This window comes from Pyxicephalus adspersus, chromosome 7, assembly GCF_032062135.1.
Source record: "Pyxicephalus adspersus chromosome 7, UCB_Pads_2.0, whole genome shotgun sequence".
Taxonomy (NCBI): domain Eukaryota; kingdom Metazoa; phylum Chordata; class Amphibia; order Anura; family Pyxicephalidae; genus Pyxicephalus; species Pyxicephalus adspersus.
In genome coordinates, this window is record NC_092864.1 from 50,611,251 (window position 1) to 50,636,523 (window position 25,273).

The 25,273-nt window shown below is 39.2% G+C and overlaps 1 protein-coding gene across 1 annotated transcript in view; it reads right to left on the reverse strand.

Moving 5' to 3' along the window:
• TTN (titin) overlaps window positions 1–25,273 on the reverse strand; it is a 229,257-nt gene that overhangs the window by 24,089 nt on the left and 179,895 nt on the right. Inside the window, exons 288-303 of the mRNA XM_072418400.1 lie at window positions 24,959–25,249; window positions 24,546–24,833; window positions 23,849–24,439; window positions 23,650–23,754; window positions 23,010–23,207; window positions 22,623–22,919; window positions 21,938–22,525; window positions 21,551–21,853; window positions 3,751–20,853; window positions 3,360–3,656; window positions 2,303–2,890; window positions 1,912–2,214; window positions 1,369–1,665; window positions 841–1,128; window positions 447–746; window positions 52–354 (exon numbers count right to left, since the gene is read on the reverse strand). Of these exons, the coding sequence (XP_072274501.1) occupies window positions 52–354; window positions 447–746; window positions 841–1,128; window positions 1,369–1,665; window positions 1,912–2,214; window positions 2,303–2,890; window positions 3,360–3,656; window positions 3,751–20,853; window positions 21,551–21,853; window positions 21,938–22,525; window positions 22,623–22,919; window positions 23,010–23,207; window positions 23,650–23,754; window positions 23,849–24,439; window positions 24,546–24,833; window positions 24,959–25,249 (22,140 nt within the window). The remainder of the gene's footprint in view (window positions 1–51; window positions 355–446; window positions 747–840; window positions 1,129–1,368; window positions 1,666–1,911; window positions 2,215–2,302; window positions 2,891–3,359; window positions 3,657–3,750; window positions 20,854–21,550; window positions 21,854–21,937; window positions 22,526–22,622; window positions 22,920–23,009; window positions 23,208–23,649; window positions 23,755–23,848; window positions 24,440–24,545; window positions 24,834–24,958; window positions 25,250–25,273) is intronic.

A 25,273-nucleotide genomic window follows, 5' to 3' on the forward strand; every position in this document is an offset into this window, starting at 1 on the left:
TACATTACAAAATATTCATCAAAGAAAAAAAAATAAAAATAAAATGCTAACCAATTGGATCAGCTGCCTTGTAGAAATCAGATGCATCTGAGAATGGACCTTGACCAGCTGCATTGATGGCACAGACACGGAACTGATATTCGCTGTCTTCAGTAAGCCCCGTTACCTTCTGTCTTGTGTCACGGATGGATTCCTTAATTACTTTAAACCACCTCAAACTCTTTTTATCGCGCTTCTCCAGGTAATATCCACTTATATCACTTCCACCATCTACGGTAGGCCTGCTCCAGGTTACAGTCATAGAATTCTTGGTAATTGTGGCAGCCTCAGGAATACTTGGTGGACCAGGGGTTACTAAAACATGAAACAGAATATTAAGTATCAGATATCATTTTATGCAAAATAATATGACCGCAATAACATGCAATTGAATTTGTTTTACACACCAAATGCATTTCTTGCTATCACAGGTTCCGACTCCAGGGGATCTCCAACTCCATATTTGTTCACACCTCTAATGCGGAAGATGTATTCATTTCCTTTGATTAGTTTGGTGACAGTGATTGAGGTGTCTTCATACTTCTCAGAGATTAAAGACCACACTACTCTGCTTGTTTCACGTTTTTCCACAATGTAATGGGTCACTTTGGATCCTCCATTATCAGAAGGTGGTTCCCATGAGAAGGCTATCTTTTCAGCTGTAACTGTTTTGAACTGTATAGGTCCAGCAGGTGGGCCAGGTTTATCTATATAGACAAAATAAAATCAGTAATACAATAAACTTAAGTAAAAATATTACCAAAAACTTATAATAAAATAATTAAATAAATAAACACTTACCAAGCAATTGCACTCGGATACTAGCTGAAGCAGAACCCATGGCATTCTTCAGTTTTAGCTCATAAAGTCCACTGTTGATCCTAGATGCATCCTTAATTAGGACTGATGAAAACTCACTGGTGCTTTCAATAGATACTTGAGCACTGGTTTGTATTTCCTTTCCATTCTTGAACCATTCAATAGTAGGGAATGGTTTTCCAGAAATGCCAAGTTTAAGTTTCACAGCCACTCCAGCCTTAAATGTCACAACATCTGTGTATTCTGGTGGTATATCTATTTGGGGTGCACCTATAAAACAAAAAAATGTGTATTTAATACCAGTGCTGTTTATTGATTAGTTTATCCAACTATATACAACTGTTAATTTGATATACATGTTGCACTAATATGTCTCTTACATTAAAGTATTCATATGTGAAGAAGCAAAATGAAGTGGTAAAATTAGGTTTATTCAGAAATTCAGTATTTTAGTAATGCCATTTTAAAAGGTGTAAATAAAATGTGCCTACTTTAAGTAAAGTTCCTTACCATAGGTGTCAACACAAGTGACAGGTCCCACAACATCTGATGGGTTACTTATGGAACCAACTGCATTCTTGGCAAAGACACGGAATTCATACTGATTGCCTTGAGTCAATCCAGATACGCTGAACTGTGTCTCAATAACATTGGTGAAGCTGGCCTTGGTCCAACGTCCATTTGGCAGATCACGTTTTTCCACAATGTATCCAGTAATTTTGCTGCCACCATCATATGCTGGTTTCTGCCATACCAAGTTCACAGAAACCTTTGAAATGTCAGTGACTCGGACACTTCTAGGGGGCTCTGTTAATGAAAGACAAACATTATTAATCATAACAAAAGGCAGCCTTTATTTTTTATCTGTGCTTGATTGTTATGCTGTTAATGTTAGTTGTTAAAACTGAATTTGAATGCCACATCAGTGACAACTGAAATTCTTGCTTGCCATGTTAAGACACATTGTATGAAATATCTATTAAGTTTTAATCACATTGCACTGTAAGCCATTTGACACCACCTACAGAACATTGACAATAAATATATACTCACCACATGAGTCAATTGCAAGTACAGGTTCTGATGGATGGCTGGCTTTTCCTATTCCAGCAGCATTTTCAGCATATACTCTGAATTCATAGATGAGCCCAGCACTAACATTGGTGACCTTGAAGTGACTAGTGCGAATTATTGTCTTATTAGCTTTCTGCCACAGAATACTGTTTCTGTCTTTCATTTCTAAGTGATATCCAATTACTGCATTGCCACCATTAGAGACTGGCTCATGCCAACCCACAGTAATGCTTTCTCGGGTAACATTGTTGACCCATGGTGTGGATGGTGGCCCAGGCATGGCTAAAAAAGAAATAAAGTGTAATCAGTGTATAAAATAAAACAAAATTTTTAGTTTGTATTCTCTATTTAAATAGTATTGCAAACTTACTGTAGGGCAGCTTGACAGTTATACACTCTGAATCAATATGGTCACTGATGCCAAAACGATTTTCAGCTTTAATACGGAACTGGTATTCTTCTCCTTTAGTTAGTTTCATAACCTTAGTTACATTTCTGGCCACTGTAGAGGAAACTTCAGACCAAGCAGCTGTGCTTGTTTCTCTCTTCAGGACAATGTAGTTGGTAACCTGACTTCCACCATCATAGCTTGGAGGCTCCCACTGCAGTGTTAAACTGTCTTCACTGACATCACTGATGACCACAGGACCTACTGGTGGGCCTGGTCTGTCTAGTACAACAATCTTGAGCATAGCCTTAGTTGTTCCACTGGAGTTGGATGCTGTTAGTTCATATGATCCAGCATCAGAAGCAACACTTTCTTTAAGGTTAATAATGATGCTTTCAGCTGTGGTTTCAGTATTGAACCGCAAGGTGGATTTCACAACAAGACCATCCCTATACAGTGTCACCTTCGGAAGAGGTCTACCAGAAACTGGAATGTCAACCTTAAGATTGGAGCCTGCCCTGACATATACAGTGTTACTTGGATATCCTCTCATGTCTATTTCAGGTGATTCTGAAAATTAAAAGCATACAACTTATAATTAGATTCATTTTAGTAAAACATAAAAAAAATATCAATAATAAAATTTTCAGCTTAAGCATTACTAAAATGTAAAGATAAGATACTATAAATTGTATTAAATATTATGTCTTGATTTGTTGCAAAGCATTTTTCTTTTCAGTTGTGGTATAATATAGTTAAATAGTGGCATTTTTTTGTTCTAGATAAATACATATCCAAGCTCTTGCTCAGCTGGTAAAATGGGACAATAATTGGACAAAAGTCCTGCTAATGAGATGTGGTATACTGCAGTATATTTCACTAATTGGTAGTAGAGAGGTCAAAGGAAAGAAGAGGTGCTTCCTGGACTATGTCTGAGAAGGGGAAACAGTGAATCTGAATCTTGGCATACATGTATATTAAAATCAAAAGTATTACCAAAAAGGGCAGGTTTACAGTTTACATTGTAATAAATACTCACCAAGCTTTTCTTTTATAGTTACAGGTAGAAGAAGCTCTTTAGGATCACTTAGACCGGCTTGATTTTCTGCGAAAACTCTGAAGAAGTAATCAATATTTTCTTTGAGGCCACGAATATCATGACGAGTTGTCTTGACCATGGCACATTTGACCCATTTTTGTTGTCCTTTCTCTAAAGCCTCAACAAGATAGCCCAGGATCTTGCTTCCACCATCATGCTCTGGTTTTGACCAAGCCAGTGACACACTGTCCTTTGTAACATTGGTTACTCCAAGTTTTTCTGGTGGACTGGGTCTCTCTGTTGAGCAAACAGAATGTTAGGGAAAATATTTAATACTATTCAGAGAAAATGTAAAACACAGTAATTTTATTCTAAGCACAAATGTACTAACCTGTTATTTTGACTCCTTCCTTTGTCTCTGCAGGTACTCCAACACCAAATTCATTTTCTCCAGAGATTCTGAAATAGTAGACTCCGCTTTCTTGTAGACCAGTAACTTTGTATGTAAGGCGATGGCAGTTATTTGTCACAGACACCCATGCCTTTTTGCTTGCTTCACGTTTTTCGATGTGGTAATTTTTAACTGGTGCACCACCATCATTCTCTGGGACATCCCAGGACAAGACAGCAGATTCCTTAGTCACTTCTTTTACAACAATATTTGAAGGTGGTCCAGGAGAATCAAGAACTTTTACAACAAGTGTAAGAGTTGCAGTGTTAATAACATTCTGTAGTGTAAGTGTGTATTTGCCAGAATCATTCCTTGTGGCCTTTTCAATGGAAAGTGAGGTTCTAGTATCTGTGGTATCAATTGTAGCTCTTGCACGAAGATCAGAATCTGGCTTGCTCCACATAACATTGGGAACAGGTTTACCTCTATAAGGCACTGTCATGGTAAATGATCCACCAGCTTTAACAATTAATGTTTTACGCATTTCAGTGTCAATATCAAAGGCAGGTTCTTCTTCCCTGTCTTTCACAATCTGTGGTTCTGTGCTTTCACTTGGTTCACTCGGGCCTACTTTGTTGACAGATCTAACCCTAAATGAGTACTCGGCTCCAGAAGTCAGTGCCATTACTGTATACTCAGTACCTCTCAAATTTGTTACAGCCGTTGTCCATTCAGTGTCATCAGATTTTTTGTATTCAACAGTGTATCCTGTAACTGGGGCACCTCCATCAAACAATGGTTTCACCCAGCTAATTGTCACACTTGACCTTGTTGAATCTACAATTTTAGGCTTAGATGGTGGTGATGGCAGGAAAACAGGATCTTCTGCACGAATCAAAGGAGAGCATTCACTTGGTGCACTAAGGCCAGCAGCATTTTCTGCATAGACACGATATTCATATTCACATCCTTCCCGCAAACCAGAAGATTTTACTCTTAGGTCATAAACAGGTTTTTTGTTAACACGCATCCACCTTAGGCTGTTCTTCTCACGTCTCTCAATTACGTACCCTGATATTTCACTTCCACCATCACTTTCAGGTCTTGCCCAACAAAGTGTCATAGCCTCTTTTGTTACACTTGTAATCTCCAGTGATTTTGGTGCACTTGGGACAGTAAATGGATCTAATGCCTTGACAGCTTCACTTTCTAGAGATTCTCCAACTCCATACTTGTTAACACCCATCACTCTAAAGACATATTCATTACCTTTCAGAAGTTTTGTTACTTTGCATGAAGTAGTTCTTAGTTCTGATTCACAGATTGTCCAGGCAATACGACTAGTCTCACGTTTTTCAACAACATAGTAGTCTATTTCTGCTCCTCCATTTTCTTGTGGAGGTCCCCAAGAAAGGGAACACTTCTCAGCTGTTACTCCAGCAATTTGTAGTGGACCTGCAGGAGGGCCTGGTCTATCAAGTACTTTGCAGTTTACTGCTAGGGATCTTGTTCCTGCAACATTTTGTAGCGTTAAAACATACTGGCCTGAATCTCTCCTTATGCAGTCTTTAACTACAAGCACAGTGTTATTGTCTGTTGATGTAATCTCTACTCTTGCTTTTTCTTCTATTTCTTTGCCATCTTTTGTCCAAGAAACTACAGGATGAGGTCTTCCTGCAATATCAGCATTGATTTTAAGAATTTCCCCTGCCTTGACAACAACAATATCTCTGAACTTAACGTCCATCATAATTCTTGGAGCATCTACATCATCTTTAACTGTAATAGGCCCTGTTGATTCTGAAGGTTCACTAAATAAGCCTGCAGCATTCTTTGCAATAACACGGAATTCATATCTCTGGTCCTCTGTGAGTGCAGTTACATCAAAGAATGTGTCTTGAATGTTTGTAAAATTGCATTTTAGCCAGCGCCCATCAGGCAGTTCCTTTCTTTCAATTATGTATCCTGTAATCTTTGCTCCACCATCATACTCTGGCTTCTTCCATGCCAATGAAACAGATGTTCTTGTGATATTAGTAACTTCTGGCTGACCTGGAGGATCACATGGATCTCTTGCTGCAACTGGCTCACATGATTTGCTGCACTTTCCAATTCCAGCAATGTTTTCAGCATAAACACGATATTCATACATCAAACCTTCTTCAAGGCCTGTTACTTTCAGTTGTGTGTCAGGTATAAGACTTTTGTTAACCTTACTCCACAGAATGCTGCTTCTTTCTTTCTTTTCCAGATGATATCCAATCACTTGACTACCACCATCATTTACAGGGGGTTGCCAGGTAACAATCATGAAAGCTTTTGTTGAATGAGCAACACGAGGTGTTCCAGGAGGTCCCGGTGGTTTGAATGGATATTGAGCAACAATTGATGGACTGTCAGTATAATGGCTCTTTCCATATCTGTTTTCTGCACAAACACGGAATTGGTATTCTGAGCCAGTAGTTAACCGTCCAACTTTAATAGATGTCCTTGCCACAGTTGCTGATACTACTTCCCATACAGTGGTAGTTGTGTCTCTTTTCTCAACAATGTAGTTATTAATATGGCAACCACCATCATATTCTGGGGCACTCCAAGAAAATGAGATGTTGTCTGCACTGACATCGTCAATATGTATGGGTCCTGGTGGTCCTGGTTTATCAAGCACAATCACACTAAGTGAACCAACCGCAGTACCTGCACTATTTGAAGCAGTTAATTCATATTGTCCAACATCATCTTTAGTTGCTTCTTTGATACAGAGCAGTGTAAAGATCTTTGAAACCTGGACATTTACTCTAGTTGTTTGTTTTAAAGCTTGTCCATCTTTTTTCCATGTTATATTAGGGGTTGGCCTTCCTCTGAATGGTACTTCAATCTTAAGATCATCCCCAGCTTTCACACTAAAAGTATTGAATAGAAGCTCAATTGTTGGTTGGATTTCAATATCCTTGGCTATTACTGGTACACCCAGTTGTCTTGGATCACTTCTTCCTTTCTCATTTACAGCAATCACTCTGAATGTATACTCTTCACCACTTGATAAGCCTGTTATTGTTGCCTCTAGGGTCCTAACCTGAGTGCAAGTGCTCCATTTTTCACTTCCTTTGGTCTGCATTTCTACAACATAGCCAGTAATTTTGCTGCCACCATCACTCTCTGGCTTCTCCCATGAAAGAGTTGCACTGTTACGAGTAACATCTACAAGAGTTACTCTACCAGGGGGAAGTGGAGCTTCAGATACTTTAACTGGTTCTGTTGTAAATGCAGGCAGGCCAATGCCATGCTCATTGGCAGCCAAAACGCGGAAATAGTATATGCCTCCCTCTTGGAGTTGCTCAATCCTAAAGGTATTCTTAGTGCAGTTATTTGTTACTGTTGCATAAGCTTTTCTGGTAGCTTCACGTTTTTCAACAATGTAGTTTGTAATCTTAGAGCCTCCATCAATTAATGGTGGTTCCCAAGACAAAGTTACAGAATCCTTTTTGATTTCTTTCACAGTCAAATTTACAGGGGCACTCGGTGAGTCAAGTACTCTAACATTAACAAATGCGGATTTTGAGCCACTGTTGTTTTCAAGGGTTAAGTTATATCTTCCACTATCAAATCTGTTGACATTGTCAATAACCAGCATTGTGTATGAGCTAGTAACCTCAATTTGTGCTCTCTCTGTAAGTTTGTCGTCTGCCTTTTCCCATTTTACTTCAGGTTCAGGTCTTCCTTTAATTGTGACAAATAATCTTAGACTTCCACCAGCTCTTACAGTAACAGTCTTTCTCAAGTCAGCATCAAGTTCAATTTCAGGAGGCTCTAATTTGTCAGCAGCAATAACTGTTCCTGGAACACAAGCAGGTTCTCCTACTCCTTCTGAGTTGAGGGCACAAATACGGAATGAGTATTCTGCATTTTCCTTTAGTTTTGTTACTGTAAACTGTTTGCCTTGTAATCCTGTTGGAGGAGTGGCAGTAGTCCATTCATCAGCTGCTGCTTCTTTGAATTCTACAACATAACCTGAAACTGGTGCACCACCATCATAAACCGGCTTGCTCCAAGCAAGAGATACAGATGATCTAGAGGTGTCAGTTACTTTTGGATTTCCTGGAGGACCTGGAGGATAGATGGCATCACATGCACGATAAAATATAGATGGTTCACTTGTTTCTCCAACTCCAGCTGCATTTTCAGCAGAGACTCTAAATTCATAGAAATGTCCATCTGTTAGGCCCGTTACTCTATATCTTAAGTCCGTTAATCGTTTCTTGTTGCACTTTGTCCATCTAATACCATCTTTGTCACGCTTTTCAAGAATATACCCATCAATTTCTGCCCCACCATTGTCCTGTGGACGACCCCATGTTACTACCATAGAATCTTTAGTGATTGCAGAAACTTCTGGTGTTGTAGGTGCACTTGGAGGCTTAAATGGATTACGAGCTAGAACTGGTTCAGATTCAAGGGGCTCTCCAATTCCATATTTGTTTACTGCCACAACACGGAAGATATATTCATTACCTGCTAGAAGTTTGGTAACTTTGTGGCTCAGGGCCTGGACTTCTGAAGCAACTTGGGTCCAAGAAAGTCTACTTGTCTCTCTCTTTTCAATGTTATAGTGTAAAATATTTGCACCACCATCCTGTGAAGGTGGGCCCCATGCCAGATAACATTTTTCTGAGGTTACACCTGTAACCTTTAGTGGACCTTCTGGAGGACCAGGACGATCGAGAACTTTAACTGTAATAGGAATAGACTTTGTTCCACCTACATTACTGAGGTTTAGGACATATTGACCCCCATCCACACGAATACAGTCTTTAACAGTTAATGTTGTTCTTTGAAGTGTGGATTTTATTTCTGAACGTGCTGTTGTTGCTTCAAGCTCTTTTCCATCTTTTGACCAGGTGATATCTGGAATTGGTTTGCCGTGAATGTCAGCTTCAAGGATGAAAGTGTCTCCAGCATTAACAACAATTACATCTTTGTATTTTGGATCAAGAGATGCCCTTGGTGCATCAATTTCATCTCTTGCAGTAATGGGTCCAGTGCTTTCTGATGGTTCACTAAAATTACCAGCAGCATTTCTTGCTATAACTCTAAATTCATATCTATCACCCTCTGTAAGTCCAGTAGCAGTGAACTCTGTTTCTAGTACATTTGTGAAGCTAGCTTTCATCCAACGACCATCAGGTAGCTCTTTCTTTTCCACTATGTAACCTGTTATTTTACTGCCGCCATCATATTCTGGTTTTGTCCAGTGAAGCGTGACATGATTTCTTGTAATCACAATTGCTTCTGGACGACCTGGTGGATCACATGGATCACGTGCAACATAGCACTCAGACACTTTGCTAGGCTTACCAATGCCAACAATGTTCTCAGCAAATACCCTAAATTCATACTCTAGGCCTTCCTCAAGACCATTTGTTTTCAATTTTGTGTCTTGAAGGAGAGACTTATTTAATTTGGCCCAGAGGATGCTATTTTTCTCCTTGCGTTCCACGTGGTATCCAAGAACTTTGCTTCCTCCATCATTTACAGGTTCATTCCACTGCACAATCATATGATCCTTAGAAACTGATGTAACAAATGGAGTTCCTGGTGGTCCTGGTTCTTTGTAGGGATATTGCACAACAACTGCAGTAGAGTCTAGAGGTAAACTCTTTCCATACCTATTTTCTGCATAGATCCTAAATTGATACTCTGAACCAGTAGTGAGTTTTGTCACCTTAATAGTTGTTCTTGCAACTGTAGCTGATACAGTTTGCCATGTGGTGGTAGTTGTTTCACGTTTCTCTACAATGTAATTGTTTATCTGACAGCCACCTGTATATTCTGGAGCATCCCATGAAAATACCACATAGTTGGAACTGATTTCATCAAATCGAACAGGTCCTTTGGGTGGGCCAGGTTTGTCAAGAACAATAATGCTGATATTTTCAGTTGCTGTACCAGCACTATTTGTTGCTGTAATAGTATATTTACCAAAGTCATCTTTGTTGCTTTCTTTAATGTGCAAAACTGTTGATACTGGAGTGTCCTCCACATTAACTCTAGTTGTTTGTTTCAATGTTTGTCCATCTTTAGTCCAGGTAATAGTGGGTCTAGGTCTACCTATTACTGGTATGTCAATAGTCAGATCTTCTCCAGCTTGGACATTATAAGAATTGAACATTAATTTAAAGCTTGGTTCAATGGTTAAGTCTTTAGCAATTACTGGAATGCCAAAAACTCTTGGATCACTCTTTCCTTTTTCATTGTAAGCAAGAACTCTGAAAGAATATTCTTGACCTGGACTTAATCCAGAAACAACAGCACTACATGTCTTTGTTTCAGCTGCAATGCTCCATTTGTCTACTCCCTTTGGCTGAGATTCTACTAGATACCCCATAATTCTGCTACCACCGTCATGCTCAGGCTTCTCCCAGATAAGTGACACACTTCTTTGGGTTACATCAGTAAGTGTAATTTTGCCAGGTGGCAAAGGTGCTTCGGATGCTTTTACTGCATCAACTGTTTCAACAGGCAGGCCAATGCCATATTCATTTTCAGCCATAACTCTGAAATAATAAACAGCTCCCTCTGTAAGGTTTTCAACTTTGTATGTTGTCTTATTGCATTTAGCTGTAACATTTGCATAGGCTTTCCTGGTTGATTCTCGCTTGTCAATAACGTAGTTCTTTATTTTGGCGCCACCATCAATGAGTGGAGGCTCCCATGTAAGTATGACTGAATCTTTCTTTATATCTTTTACGAGCAGGTTTACTGGTGCTCCTGGTGTATCTAGTACCTTAACTGTCACAAAAGCAGATTTGGAGCCACTGCTGTTCTCCAATTTAAGGATATATTTTCCAGCATCATTTCTATCACAGTTGTCAATTGAAAGCTGAGTATAGTTGAAACCTCTTTCAATTTGTGCTTTCTCAGTTAGCTCACCATCTTCTTTTGACCAGCTTATTTCTGGAGTAGGTCTTCCATTAAATGGAATTTGAATTCTAACATTTCCACCAGCTCTTACAAGTATTCCCTTCCTGAGTTCAGAATCAAGGTCTATTTCAGGAGCTTCAAGTTTATCCTCTGGTTTTACAATTCCTGGTACAGCTGCAGCCTCACCTACACCAGCCTTATTTATAGCACAAATACGAATTTGGTATTGCTGGTGTTCAATTAGCTTTGTGATCTCATATTTAGTAACCTGTAATCCTGTTTGTGGGGTAACCATTAACCATTCTTCTTCATCTCCTTTGCATATTTCCACAATGTAACCTTGGATTTCACTTCCACCATCATAAATTGGTTTGCCCCAAACCACAGAAATTGAATTCTTAGTTGTATCTACAACATGTGGATTTGAAGGTGGTCCAGGTTTAAATATAGGGTCACATGCTTTAAAATAGGCTGTAGGCTGGCTTGGCTCACCAACCCCAGCAGCATTTTCAGCAGATACTCTGAACTCATATTCATGATCTTCTGTTAGCCCTGTGACTCTAAATCTCAGGTCTGTAATTCTGCGCTTGTTGCACTTGGTCCATCTGATGCCTGCTCTGTCACGTTTTTCTACGATGTAGCCTATGATTTCACTGCCTCCATCATTATCAGGTCGACTCCAACACACAGTCATAGAGTCCTTTACAATATTGGTTACTTCAAGTGACTTGGGTGGGCCAGGAGGCACAAATGGATTCTTCATTAAAACTGGTACAGATTCTAGAGGCTCACCAACACCATATTTGTTCACAGCCATTATACGGAAAATGTATTCATTGCCTTCCAAGAGTTTTGTTACTTTAAGAGATGTTGTTACTACCTCAGATGCAACAACAGTCCAGGCAAGGCGGCTTGTTTCACGTTTTTCAATAACATAGTGGGAAATATCACTACCACCATCATGCTGAGGAGGACCCCATGCCAGGGAGCATTTGTCAACTGTGACACCAGTAACATGAACTGGTCCTTCTGGTGGTCCAGGGCGATCTAGTACTTTCACTTGAATAGGAACTGACTTAGTTCCTGCAACATTTGATGCCTGTAAAATATATTGCCCACCATCCACTCTTATAGCATCTTTCACAACAATAAGGGCTTTGAAGTCACTGTTCTTAACTTCACACCTAGCTGAATCTTCAACTTCTTTGTCTCCTTTAAACCATTGAATTGTTGGAAGAGGTTTACCATGAACATCAGCATCCAGTTTAAATGTGTCACCAGCATTAACAACAATTGTGTCTTTGTATTTTGGATCCATTGAAATTCTTGGAGGTTCTACTTCATCCTTGGCAGTTATTGGGCCTGTGCTGTCAGAAGGCTTGCTAAACGATCCTGCAGCATTTCTTGCAATTACTCTAAAGTCATATCTTTCATCTTCTGTAAGCCCAGTTACTGTAAACTGTGTTTCAATAACATTTGTAAAGCTAGCTTTCATCCAGCGCCCATCTGGAAGATCACGCTTTTCAACAATGTAGCCTGTTATCATGCTGCCACCATCATACTCTGGTTTCTTCCAGCTTAATGTAATTGCATTTCTTGTTACAATTATGGCCTCTGGGCAACCTGGTGGATCGCATGGATCTCGGGCACAGTAGCACTCTGAAACTTTGCTTGCTTTGCCAATTCCAACAATGTTTTCAGCATATACTCTAAATTCATACTCAATGCCTTCTTCAAGGTTGGTGGTCTTGAAGTATGTGTCAGGGATAATAGTTTTATTCACCTTTGTCCACATAATACTGTTTCTCTCTTTGCGCTCAAGATGATAGCCAATTACTCTGCTTCCACCATCATTAATAGGTTCATGCCATTGCACAACGATGCTGTCTTTTGTTATTGCTGCAGCTGAGGGTGTACCTGGAGGTCCAGGTTCCTTGTATGGATATTGAGCTACAACAGGTTCAGATTCCAGTCCAAAGCTTCTTCCATAACGGTTTTCAGCAAAGATTTTAAATTGGTATTCTGTGCCAGTTTTAAGCTTTGATACCTTAAGTGTTGTTCTAGCAATAGTGGCTGAAACAGTCTCCCAAATTGTAGTAGTTGTATCTCTCTTTTCAACAATGTAATTTGTAATTTGACACCCACCAGTGTACACTGGAGGATTCCATGATAAAGTTATACTATCAGCACTTACTTCATCAAATTTCACGGGACCACTGGGTGGATCAGGCTTATCTAGTGTTATAACTTCAATGGATGCTACTTTCTGTCCAACAAGATTGGATACTGTGATTGCATACATGCCAGCATCTTCTTTGTTTGTTTCTTTAATATTTAACACAGTCAGGTTTGCTGTATCAGTAACATTAACTCTAGTTGTTTGTTTAAGGGCCTGACCATCCTTTGTCCAAGTGATTGTTGGTTTAGGTCTTCCAGCAACAGGCACTTCAATTTTTAGGTCATGTCCTACTTGAATACTGTAATTACTAAAAGCTGGTCTTACATCGGGTTCTATGACCAGATCTTTGGCAACCACTGGAACTGCAAGAGATCTGGGGTCACTCTTTCCTTTCTCATTAACTGCAACTACTCTGAATAGATATTCGCCTCCTTGTGTTAAGTTTGTTATCACAGCTTCAAGTGTTTTGACACGAGCACAGTCTGACCATTTCTCGCTTCCTTTAGCTTGCATTTCTACAATGTACTGAATAATCTTGCTTCCACCATCATGTTCAGGTTTTTCCCATGACAGTGACACACTGTTTCTGGTCACGTCAAGCACAGTTATTTTTCCTGGAGGTTGTGGAACTTCTGAAACCTTCACAGGCTCAGGAATTTCTGCTGGGACTCCAATTCCATATTCATTCTCGGCTGTTACTCTGAAGTAATAGCTGCAGCCTTCTTGAAGTTGGTCTATTTTCCATGATGTCTTGTGGCAGTTTGTGGCAACAGCAGCATATGCTTTTCTTGTTGTTTCACGTTTTTCAATTATGTAATTCTTTATCTTTGCGCCACCATCCAGAGCAGGTGGTTCCCATGTAAGTGATACAGATTCCTTAGTGATTTCCTTTATCTTAAGGTTCACCGGGGCACTTGGTGTATCCAAAACTCTGACACTGACAAAGGCAGATTTGCTGCCACTGCTGTTTTCTAATGTTAGGGTATATTTTCCAGAATCATATCTGTTAACACTATCAAGGACTAGTGTGGTAAAACTGCTCGTAACATCAATCAGGGCTGTTTCTCTAATTTCTCCATCAACTTTGGCCCACTTAACCTCAGGAGTGGGACGACCTCTGATAGGAACAAATAGTCTTAGTGAACCACCTGCTCTGACATTAACAACCTTTCTGAGTTCTAGATCCAGATCAAGGTCTGGAGACTCTAGTTTCTCTTCAACAATAATTGAACCTGGAACATCAGCATGTTCTCCAACACCAGCCTTATTAACTGCACATACACGGAACTTATATTCATGTTTTTCCAGCAGTTTGTCAACTTCAAGACGTGTTTCCTTAATGCCACTTGCAGGAGTGCACATAGACCATTCATCAGTGCTGACATCACATTTCTCCACAATGTAGCCTTGAATTTCACATCCACCATCATATATTGGTTTGCCCCATGAAAGGAAAACAGATGATCTTGTAACATCCACAGCCTTGGGGTTGTTTGGAGGTCCAGGTTTGTAAATAGGATCAGAAGCTTTGTAGTAATTGGAAGGTTGACTAGGCTCACTGAGACCAGCAGCATTTTCAGCAAAAACTCTAAATTCATAAAGATGTGATTCAACTAGACCAGTTACTCTAAAGCGTAATTCACTGACAAGTCTTTTGTTGCACCTCACCCAACGTATACCTTCTTTGTCTCGTTTTTCAATGACATATCCTACAATTTCACTTCCACCATCAAATGCTGGTCTTTCCCAAACAACAATCATAGAATCTTTGGTGATTGCTGTAACCTCAGGAGCTTTTGGAGCTTGTGGAACAACAAATGGATTCTTTGCTAGAACTGGCTCAGATTCAAGTGGTTCACCAACACCATATTTGTTTACAGCCATGACTCGGAAGATGTATTCATTACCTTCTAAAAGCTTAGTTACTTTGCAGCTTAGAGTTTGAATGTTTGAATCAACAACTGTCCATACCAGGCGACTTGTTTCTCTTCTTTCTAGAATATAATGGTCAATATCACTGCCACCATCTTGTTGTGGAGGTTTCCATGCTAATGAGCATTTTTCAGCAGTAACACCGGATATAGCAATCGGTCCTTCAGGAGGTCCTGGTCTGTCAAGAACTTTAACATTAACAGGTACAGATTTTTCACCTGCAACATTCTTCAGCAACAGAATATACTGACCACTGTCCACTCTAATAGCATCCTTTACACTTAGGGAGGTAAAGAAGTCAGTGCCCTTTATTTCTAAACGAGCTGTGTTTACAAGTTCTTCACCTGCCTTGAACCATTGGACAGATGGTATTGGCTTGCCATGGACATCTGCTTCAATCTTAAACATTTCACCAGCATTTATTGTTATAAGTTCTTTGTATTTTGGATCCATGCTCACACTAGGTGGCTCTACTTCATCTCTTGCTGTGATTGGCCCAGTGCTTTCTGAAGGTTCACTGAATATTCCAGCTGCATTTCTTGCAATTACACGGAATTCATATCTTTGATCTTCGACTAGTCCAGTAACTGCAAATTGAGTTTCAATAACATTGGTAAAGCTGGCCTTCATCCAGCGCCCTTCAGGTAGTTCTTTTTTCTCAACAATGTAACCTGTGATCTTACTTCCGCCATCATACTCTGGCTTTGTCCATTTAATTGTTACTGAGTTTCTTGTAACAACAATAGGTTCTGGTCGTCCAGGAGGATCACATGGGTCTCGTGCCACATAACATTCAGACACTTTGCTTGGCTTGCCAATTCCAACAATGTTCTCAGCATAAACACGGAATTCATATTCAATTCCTTCCTCCACATTGGTCTTAATTTTGGTGTCTGGGAGGAGTGTTTTATTTATTTTTACCCACAGAATACTGTTTCTTTCTTTGCTTTCTACATGGTATCCAAGGATCTTGCTACCACCATCATTTACTGGTTCGTGCCATTGTACAACCATACTGTCCTTAGTAACTGCAGTTACAAATGGTGTACCAGGTGGTCCAGGTAGCTTGTATGGATATTGAGCTACTACTGCTTCAGATACCAAGTATCCACTCTTTCCATACCTGTTCTCAGCAGCTACTCTGAATTGATATTCACTTCCTGTTTTAAGTCTTGTTGCTTTTATAGTAGTTCTTGCCACCGTAGCAGACACAATTTGCCAGACTGTTGTTGATGTATCACGTTTTTCTACAATGTAATTATTGATAGAACTTCCACCATCATATTTTGGAGGCTCCCAAGATATGCTGATGCTGTCAGCTGTAACTTCATCAATTTTAACTGGACCTGTTGGAGGTTCTGGTTTGTCAAGAACAATAACACTGAGCTGTTCTGTGGCCTCCCCTGCACTATTAGCAAGCTTGACTGTATACTGTCCAACATCCTCTTTAGAGGCCTCTTTAATTGTAAGCAAGGAGATGCTTTCTGTATGTTCTGCATTAACCCGAGTTGTTTGCTTCATTGGCAGACCATCTTTATGCCATGTAACTGTTGGCTTAGGACGTGCAATAAATGGAACTTCAATTTTAAGGTCTTCTCCTGCTAAAACACTGAAAGTATTAAACAGAAGCTTAAATGTAGGTGCAATCACAAGGTCTTTGGCAACCACTGGTACTCCAAGTTGTCGTGGATCACTAACACCTTTTTCATTTTGAGCTGATACACGGATCATGTATTCTTCTCCTTGGATCAGGCCAGTTACCCTGGCTTCTGTTGTTTTTACAGTTGCACATGTTGTCCATTTCTCACTTCCCTTGCTTTGCATCTCTACAATGTAGCCTGTAATTCTGCTTCCACCATCATGTTCTGGTTTTTCCCATGACAGAGAAACACTATTTCTTGTTACATCATCCAAAGTAATTTTTCCTGGTGGAAGTGGTCTTTCAGATACTTTTACTGATTCTGATGTTTCAACTGGTATCCCAATTCCATATTCATTTTCTGCAAGCACTCTAAAGTAATAGTTGCAACCTTCTTGTAACTGATCAATTTTCCAACTGGTCTTATGACAGTTAGCAGCCACTGTTGAATATGCCTTTCTTGTTGACTCACGTTTCTCCACAATGTAATTCTTGACCTTAGACCCACCATCAATGAGTGGAGGATCCCATGTTAATGTAACAGATGACTTAGTGATTTCCTTTATTTTGAGATCTTGAGGTGCTCCTGGTGTATCTAGCACTCTGACATTCACAAAGGCTGACTTACTTCCAGAGCTGTTTTCTATTGTCAGCATATACTTTCCACTGTCAAATCGGTTTACATTTTCCACAACTAGTAGAGTATAGGAGCTAGTTGATTCAATAGTTGCCCTTTCTATAGGTTCACCATTTTCCCTTGTCCACTTAACTTCTGGAGCAGGTCTTCCTTTAATTGGTACAAACAAACGTAATGTACAGCAGGCTCTAATGCTAATGACTTTTCGGAGTTCAGCATCCAATTCAATCTCTGGTGGAAGCATTCTTTCTTCAGCCTTTGGTGATCCTGGAACCAGAGCAGGCTCACCAGCTCCTTCTGAGTTCACTGCATATATCTGGATTTTATATTCTTGGTTCTCTTTAAGACCTGTGATTGTAAAGGATGTAGCTTTAAGTCCAGCTAGTGGTGTAACAACTTTCCATTCATCTTCCTCAGGTAAAGAGATTTCCACATTGTAGCCAGTTATTTCAGAACCACCATCATATACTGGTTTATTCCAAGCAATTGTAATAGATGATTTACTTGTATCTAGAACTCTTGGGTTTCCAGGAGGTCCAGGCTTGAATACTGTGTCACAAGCTTTATAGAATGGACTGCACTGGCTTGGTTTACTTAGTCCAGCTGCATTTTCAGCTGCTACTCTGAATTCATACTCATGGCCTTCTGTGAGTCCAGACACTTTGTATCTCAAATCAGTGAGGGTTCTCTTATTGCATTTAACCCAACGAAGGCCTGCCTTGTCACGTCGTTCAACCACATAATTTGTAATTGGACTGCCTCCATCAGAATCTGGATGTCCCCAGCAAACAATCATAGTGTCTTTTGTGATTGTTGTTACTTCAGGTGTTTTAGGTGGATCAGGTGGTACATAGGGATTAACTGCAAGAGTGGGTTCTGACTCCAAAACTTCTCCAACTCCATACTTGTTGACAGCCATAACACGGAAAATATACTCATTTCCTTTCAGCAGTTTTGTAACCTTGAATTTTGTTACTTGGACATCTGTTGCCACACTTGTCCAGGCCAATCTACTGGTTTCACGTTTTTCTACAATGTAATGATCTATCTTGGCACCCCCATCATCAAGTGGTGGCAACCATGACAACACACATTTTTCAGAAGTAACTTCAGATACAGCCAGAGGACCTTCACATGGGCCTGGTCTGTCAAGAACTTTAACATTAAATACATGTTTAGCAAATCCTCCAGGGTTAGAAGCTGTTAATGTGTATGCACCACCATCTTTTCTTGTGGAGTCTTTGCTTATCAAAACAGTTGAGAAATCTGCTATTTTTATTTCTAATTTAGCAGTGTCCTCAAGGTCCTTTCCTTCTTTTGTCCAAGACAGTGTTGGAATAGGTCGTCCAGAAACATCAGCATCAAGTCTAAAGATCTCACCAGCCTTAACAATGATTACATCTTTGAACTTGGCATCAACCATTATTCTTGGCTCTTCTATATCATCTCTGCATGTTATTGCATCAGATGTTTCAGATGGTTGGCTGACAGCACCAGCTGAATTTCTTGCAATTATTCTAAACTCATACTCTGAATTTTCAGTTAGTCCACTAACAGTAAACTCAGTTTCTAGAATATTACTAAAGTTAGCCTTCAGCCATCGGCCATTAGGAAGATCTCTTTTCTCAACGGTATATCCAGTGATCTTAAAGCCTCCATTATATTCTGGTTTTGTCCACTGTAGAGTCACGGCATGTCTAGTAATGTTCAAGGCAACTGGTTTACCTGGTGGATCAATGGGATCCAAGGCAAATGTTGGTTCAGAAGGCTTGCTTGGTTTACTCTTGCCCGCCATGTTTTCAGCCACTACACGGAATTCATAGGCAATGCCATCTGTTAGACCTGATGATTTATATATATTTCCTACAAATAGAGCCTTGCTGATCGTTTGCCATAGAATGCTGTTTCTCTCTTTTCTTTCAATATGGTAGCCTAAGATTGGACTTCCGCCATCAGTAACAGGTTCATGCCAGCTGATGGTAATTGAATCTTTTGTAACAGCAATGACTTGAGGTGTGCCTGGGGGTCCAGGAACCTTAAATGGATAGGCAGCAACAACAGACTCTGAGTTGAGAGCTGGACCAATCCCATATCTGTTCTGAGCCTTAACACGGAATTGATATTCTAATCCTGTTGTCAGTTTTGTGGCTTTAAATGTTGTGCGTATTACAGTAGAGGCTAGTTCAGTCCAAGATGTGCTGTTGGTTTCACGTATTTCTACGATGTAGTTGCTTATTGGAACACCACCATCATTCTCAGGAGGATCCCAAGATAATGTGACAAAGTCTGATGAAATTTCATCAAATTTGATTGGCCCTGTTGGGATTCCAGGAATATCATGTATTTGAACAGTAATTACATCACTTACTTCTCCAACAATGTTTTTAGCTGATAAAGTATATTTTCCGGCATCGGATCTTAGGCATTCATTAATATTTAGGATAGTAGCAGTTGCTGTTCTTTCCACATTAACTCTCTGAGTTTCTCTAAGGAGCTGATCACCCTTTTTCCATGTTACAGTGGGTTTTGGTCTTCCAAGAACTGGGATTTCAACTTTGATGTTATCACCAGCTTTAGCAAGAACTGTCTTTTGATAAATGCCACGTAAGTCAAATTCTGGAAGCATCTGCTGTTCTCTGACAACCACTGGTCTACTTTCTCTTGGATCACTTCGTCCTGCACTGTTGACAGCCATCACCTGAAACACATATTCTTCATTTTCATTTAGGTTTTTTACTACATAGTCCAGTGTTTTTACTGTTGCGATATGTGTCCATTGATCAGAACCTTTTCTTTGTGCTTCAATTACATAACCTGTAATCTTGCTGCCACCATCATGTTCTGGTTTTGGCCAAGCAAGGCTTACACTGTTCTTGGTAATGTCCATAATATTTAGACTTTCAGGAGGAGAAGGTGCTTCAGATGCTCTGATTGGTTCTGCAGTTTCAGCAGGTTCACCAATACCAAACTCATTCTCTGCCAACACTCGGAAGTAGTATTCACATCCTTCTGCCAAATTAGGAATCCTTAGAGAGCACTTTTGGCAGTTTGTTGTGATTGTAGAATAAGCTTTTCTTGTAGATTCACGTTTCTCAACTATGTAATTTGTAATTCTTGATCCTCCATCAATGAGTGGCATATCCCACTGCAAGGTGATGCTATCTTTTGTAACATCTCTTGCTTTAAGATTTAATGGAGGTCCGGGTGAATCTAAAACTTTGACATTGACAAATCCAGATTTCTTTCCAGCTGCATTTTCTAGAGTCATGGTGTATTTGCCAGCATCATATCTGTTGCACTCTGTAATGATTAACAGAGAATATGACTCTGTGTTCTCAATGTTGGCTCTAAACTTCAGAGGAACATCACCTTTCATCCAGGTGACTTCAGGTGTGGGTCTTCCTTTAATTGGTACAAAAATACGAATACTCAGACCAGCTCTAACAACAAGTGTTCTTCTTAGCTCAGCATCAAGCTCAAAATCTGGAGTCTCCTCACGATCCTTAATTTCAACATCCTCAATCTGTGCTGGTTCACCAGCTCCTGCAGCATTAATTGCACGGATTCTAAATTTATATTTTGCACCAGACTGGAGGTTTGCCACTACAAATTCAGTGATTCTAAGAGCTGTTCCTGTAGTGTCTTTCACCCATTCTTCTTCACCTTCTTTCTGGTGTTCCACAATGTAGCCTGTTATGTCAAGGCCACCATCATAATGAGGCTTGCCCCAGTGAAGCGTGGCAGTAGATTTTGTTGTGTCTATGACTCTTGCATTAGATGGTGGACCGGGTGGATCTATGGGAAACAAAAATCACAAAATTACCTATCTAAAACAAATAAACTCTGTAGTTTTTGTTTTAGTTCTAATTACCCAAAATGTTCACTTTCTCCATCAACTTAACGTCTACATAAACTTTCCAAAAATCATAACTAGAATTAATGTATATGAGTGTGTATACAATTTACATATGCTTGCTATTAAAACCTAATTTGTTATTTGATTTTGTGAGTTAAATATAAGCAAAACTCACTGTGAAATTATCATTTTTTACACAATGTGGTATTGTTTTAGTTAAAATCACTGACATTCACCTGTAAAGCAGAACATAGGCCATATAACAGAAAAGCAGCCAAAAGTACAAATTAGTTTTGCTGCAGTGATTACATGTTTACAGGATGAGAAAGCAGAGTAATAGAGAGATGAGTTAATCAGTCTGCTGTTTCTCATGGACTGTCCATTGAAAGGCTGGAATAAAATCTAACTGCTGCAAAGGTCGGTGAAGTTTTCAAGATAGATGTAAGAAATTAAATGGCAAAAATATAAAGGTATATATATAATATTTTATCTGTGTATTTAGCTGTTTACCTGGAGCTTAAGGTTTTTTTTATTGTGTGATACAATTACCATTCTTTTAGCCCTGCAAATATTTATTGCTATAATTTTTTTAAACATGACCTAAATAGTGTGAACATTTCTATTAAATTTACTCACATGCAATATCTTTGGTTAAGACTGGCAGAGAAGATTCACTTGGTGGTCCTACTCCAGCTTTATTTTCTGCGCTTACTCGGAATTCATATTCGTTGCCTTCTGTAAGTCCAGTAACTTTAAGTCTGAGGTCAGAAATTGGTTTCTTTGATGCTCTCACCCATCTTAATCCCTTCTTCTCTTTTCTCTCAACAAAGTAACCTGTGATTTCGCTACCACCATCATCAGCTGGGCGCCTCCAAGCTATGGTTACTGTGTCTTTGGTTACATTTGTTGCTTCTGGTTTTCCAGGAGGACCAGGAGGACCTAGTTGAGAACATACATGTATAAATAAACATGCATATTCTGTTAAGAATACATTTTATATTTTTTAAAATCATTATTACTTACCATATCTGTCCACCATCTTTACTGGCTCAGATTGTACAGGTTCACCCACACCAAAGTGATTAACAGCAGACACACGGAAAATATATTCATTTCCTTGGATCAGTTTGCTGACAACATGTCTACATGATTGAATGTTTTCAGCCACCAGGGTCCAAAGCAAACGACTGGTTTCTCTCTTTTCAAGAGTGTAAGAGGTTATGGGTGAACCTCCATCTTCAGCAGGAGGTGTCCAGTTAAGTGTAGCTTTTTCTGAAGATACATTGCTTGCTTCAATTGGTCCTGGAGGGCCAGGGACATCTAGAACTTTGACATGCACATGTTCTTCTTTTGTGCCAAAAGGATTGCTGGCTGTTATTGTATATTCCCCAGAGTCCTTGCGGGATGCATACTTAACAGACAAGGTGGATGATGTAGGACGCATTTCTATCTGCACAATATCAGATGGCTTAAAGTCCTTTCCTGCTTTGGACCACACTGAGGTTGGTGGTGGTTTCCCAAGAATACTTGTTGCAGTCATGACAATTGTATCTCCTGCTTTAACTGTTAAACCTTCCTTCACAGCTGGATCAATGACAATTGTGGGTGCCTCTGTAAAAATTAAACAAATCAAAGTTAAGAAAAGAGGCTTGTAAAGTAACACAGATATATATTGTAAAATATTATTGAAAGGCTGCTTGAAACATACCATATTCATCTTTGCAAACAACAGTTCCTGTTGTTTCTGATGGAGGGCTAATGGCACCAGCAGTGTTCTTAGCTCTTATTCTAAATTCATATTTTCCACCTTCTATTAAATCATTAACAGTAAATGCACATTCCTGAACATTGACATGATTGGCCTTCATCCAACTCTTTGCTGGTAAATCACGTTTTTCAACAATGTATCCAATCAGCTTGTGTCCACCATCATATTTTGGTTCTGTCCAGATAAGAGTTGCTGAACTCCTGGTGACACTGATTACATCAGGCTTGCCAGGAGGATCTACAAGAAATCAATTAGTCAGTAACAAGTACTACCACACATTACTACATTTATTACATTAATACATTTAATGAGGACTTTTGAGCTTACCAATTGGATCAAGAGCAATAACTGACTCAGATGGCAAACTTGGCTTCCCAACTCCTGCAAGATTAATAGCCATTACTCTAAATTCATATTCTAAGCCTTCAGTTAAACCTGTAACTCGGTAGTCCCTCATTCTCAGTGGAGTGGTACTGGCTCTCTTCCAAAGAAGACTGTTTCTTTCTTTGTATTCAATATAATAGCCTAGAATACAATGTTATAGCAACGTTATAACCAGTAGTTGTACACAATTAATAGCATTTCAATGCACACCTTAAAAAAAGGGCAAATTAAAAGTCAAAGCAATAGCAATTCCAAATCTAGACTTTGCTTTTAGTGACGTTCTTGTTCAATCTACAAAAAACTGAAACAACAAGTACTACTTTCATTTCAGTCTGCAGTTTTCCCATAAGCTAGCTAAATGAATCAAAAAGGTTGTTCTGCTGTTTTTAGCTGAAGTTAGCATGTTAAAAAAAAAATTTATATATATATATATATATATATATATATATATATATATATATATTTATATTTATATATATATATATATATATTAACATTCTCTTAGTTTAACTCACAGCCAATTATAAAAGCATGTTTCTGTTTGCAAGTATTTGGTTTTTAGTTAAAAAAGAAAAATATGTACCTGTGATTGGTGAACCACCAGTCTTCCTTGGATCAACCCAGGTCAAGTTTGCAGAATCATGTCTTATTGTTACAATCTTTGGCGGTGGAGGAGCATCTGGTACATCTAAAAGATAACAATAGTCAATGAAATTAGGCAACCTAAATTCTGAACTACATGTGTATGAATTTAAACTACTACCTTGTTGAGGCTAACTTACCAAATGGATGTCTTGCTACAACTGAATCTGATTTAAGGCCTTCACCAACTCCATATTTGTTTTCAGCGCTGACTCTGAAGATGTATTCAGTTCCTTCATGGAGTCTGGTAACTCTGAATGATGTCTTCTGTACAGCAGAAGCACACGTTACCCATTTATTTGTTACAGAGTCCCTCTTTTCCAGGATATAGTTTGTAATTTCTGAACCACCATCATCTTTTGGAGGAGCCCAGATCAGTGTGATGGCATCTGCAGTTACTTCATCAAATTTAACTGGACCTGTTGGAATGCCAGGTTTTCCCACTACTTTCACAAAGATGGTAGATTCTTTAGTGCCAGCTGGATTCTTCAAAGTGATGGTGTATTTTGAGGCATCATCTTTCTGGCAGTCACGAACTGTCAGAGTGGTATTTACTGCAGTCGACTCAACAGTTACTCTGCCGCTGTCTGTCAAAACCTTGTCTTCACCTTTCCTCCATGTAACTGAAGGTGCAGGCTTTCCACTAACTGGGAGTTTGAGTCGGAAAGTGCTTCCTTCCTTGGCAATGTAGCATAAATCTGGCAAGTCCTTTAGGTCCAAATTTGGTGCAACTGAAGTTAAAAAAACAAGGTGTTACAATTAGGAAACACATCAAGAACACTGATTTGTTTTCTTTTTGGGTATTAGATAGCTATATACTGAAAAAGATACACATACCAATATCATCCTTTGCCACAATTGAAATTTCATTTGGAGAACTAAAACCAGCATCGTTTTGGGCAATAACTCTAAAGGTGTACTCCTTCCCTTCAGTCAGATCTTTCATTGTGTACTGAAGATTTTTTGATCTCATTACTTCTTTCCATTTGTCCTCAGAGATCAAATTCTCTACAACATATCCAATTATACGACTTCCTCCATCACTTAATGGTTTCTTCCATGCAATAGTGCATGATGATTTTGACACAGCCAGTGCTTTCAGATCTACAACAGGTCCAGGTTTTTCTAAAAGAACCAGACAAAATACTTATTACTTAAAATTGTTAGAAAAATTAAAAGCCAGTATGTGCAAATCTCAGTATTTTGCTTTGTTATTGTTTCATAACCTAAATGTCTAACAAATTACTTACCAGAAGCTTTTACAGCATCACGAGTTTCACATGGCTCACCAATGCCATATTCATTTTCAGCCAACACTCTGAAGAAATAGGCCTTGCCTTCCTCAAGGTTAGTAATCCTAAATGATGTTTTAGCACAGTCAGTAGACACTGTAGACCAAGACTTTCTCTCTGCATCACGTTTTTCAACTATATAATTCTTGATTGGACTGCCACCATCAATGATAGGAGGATCCCATGAGATCATGGCTGAGTCCTTTGAGGTATCCTTGATGATAAGGTTGACTGGTGGTCCAGGTGTATCTGTTATATATTAACACATTTAAA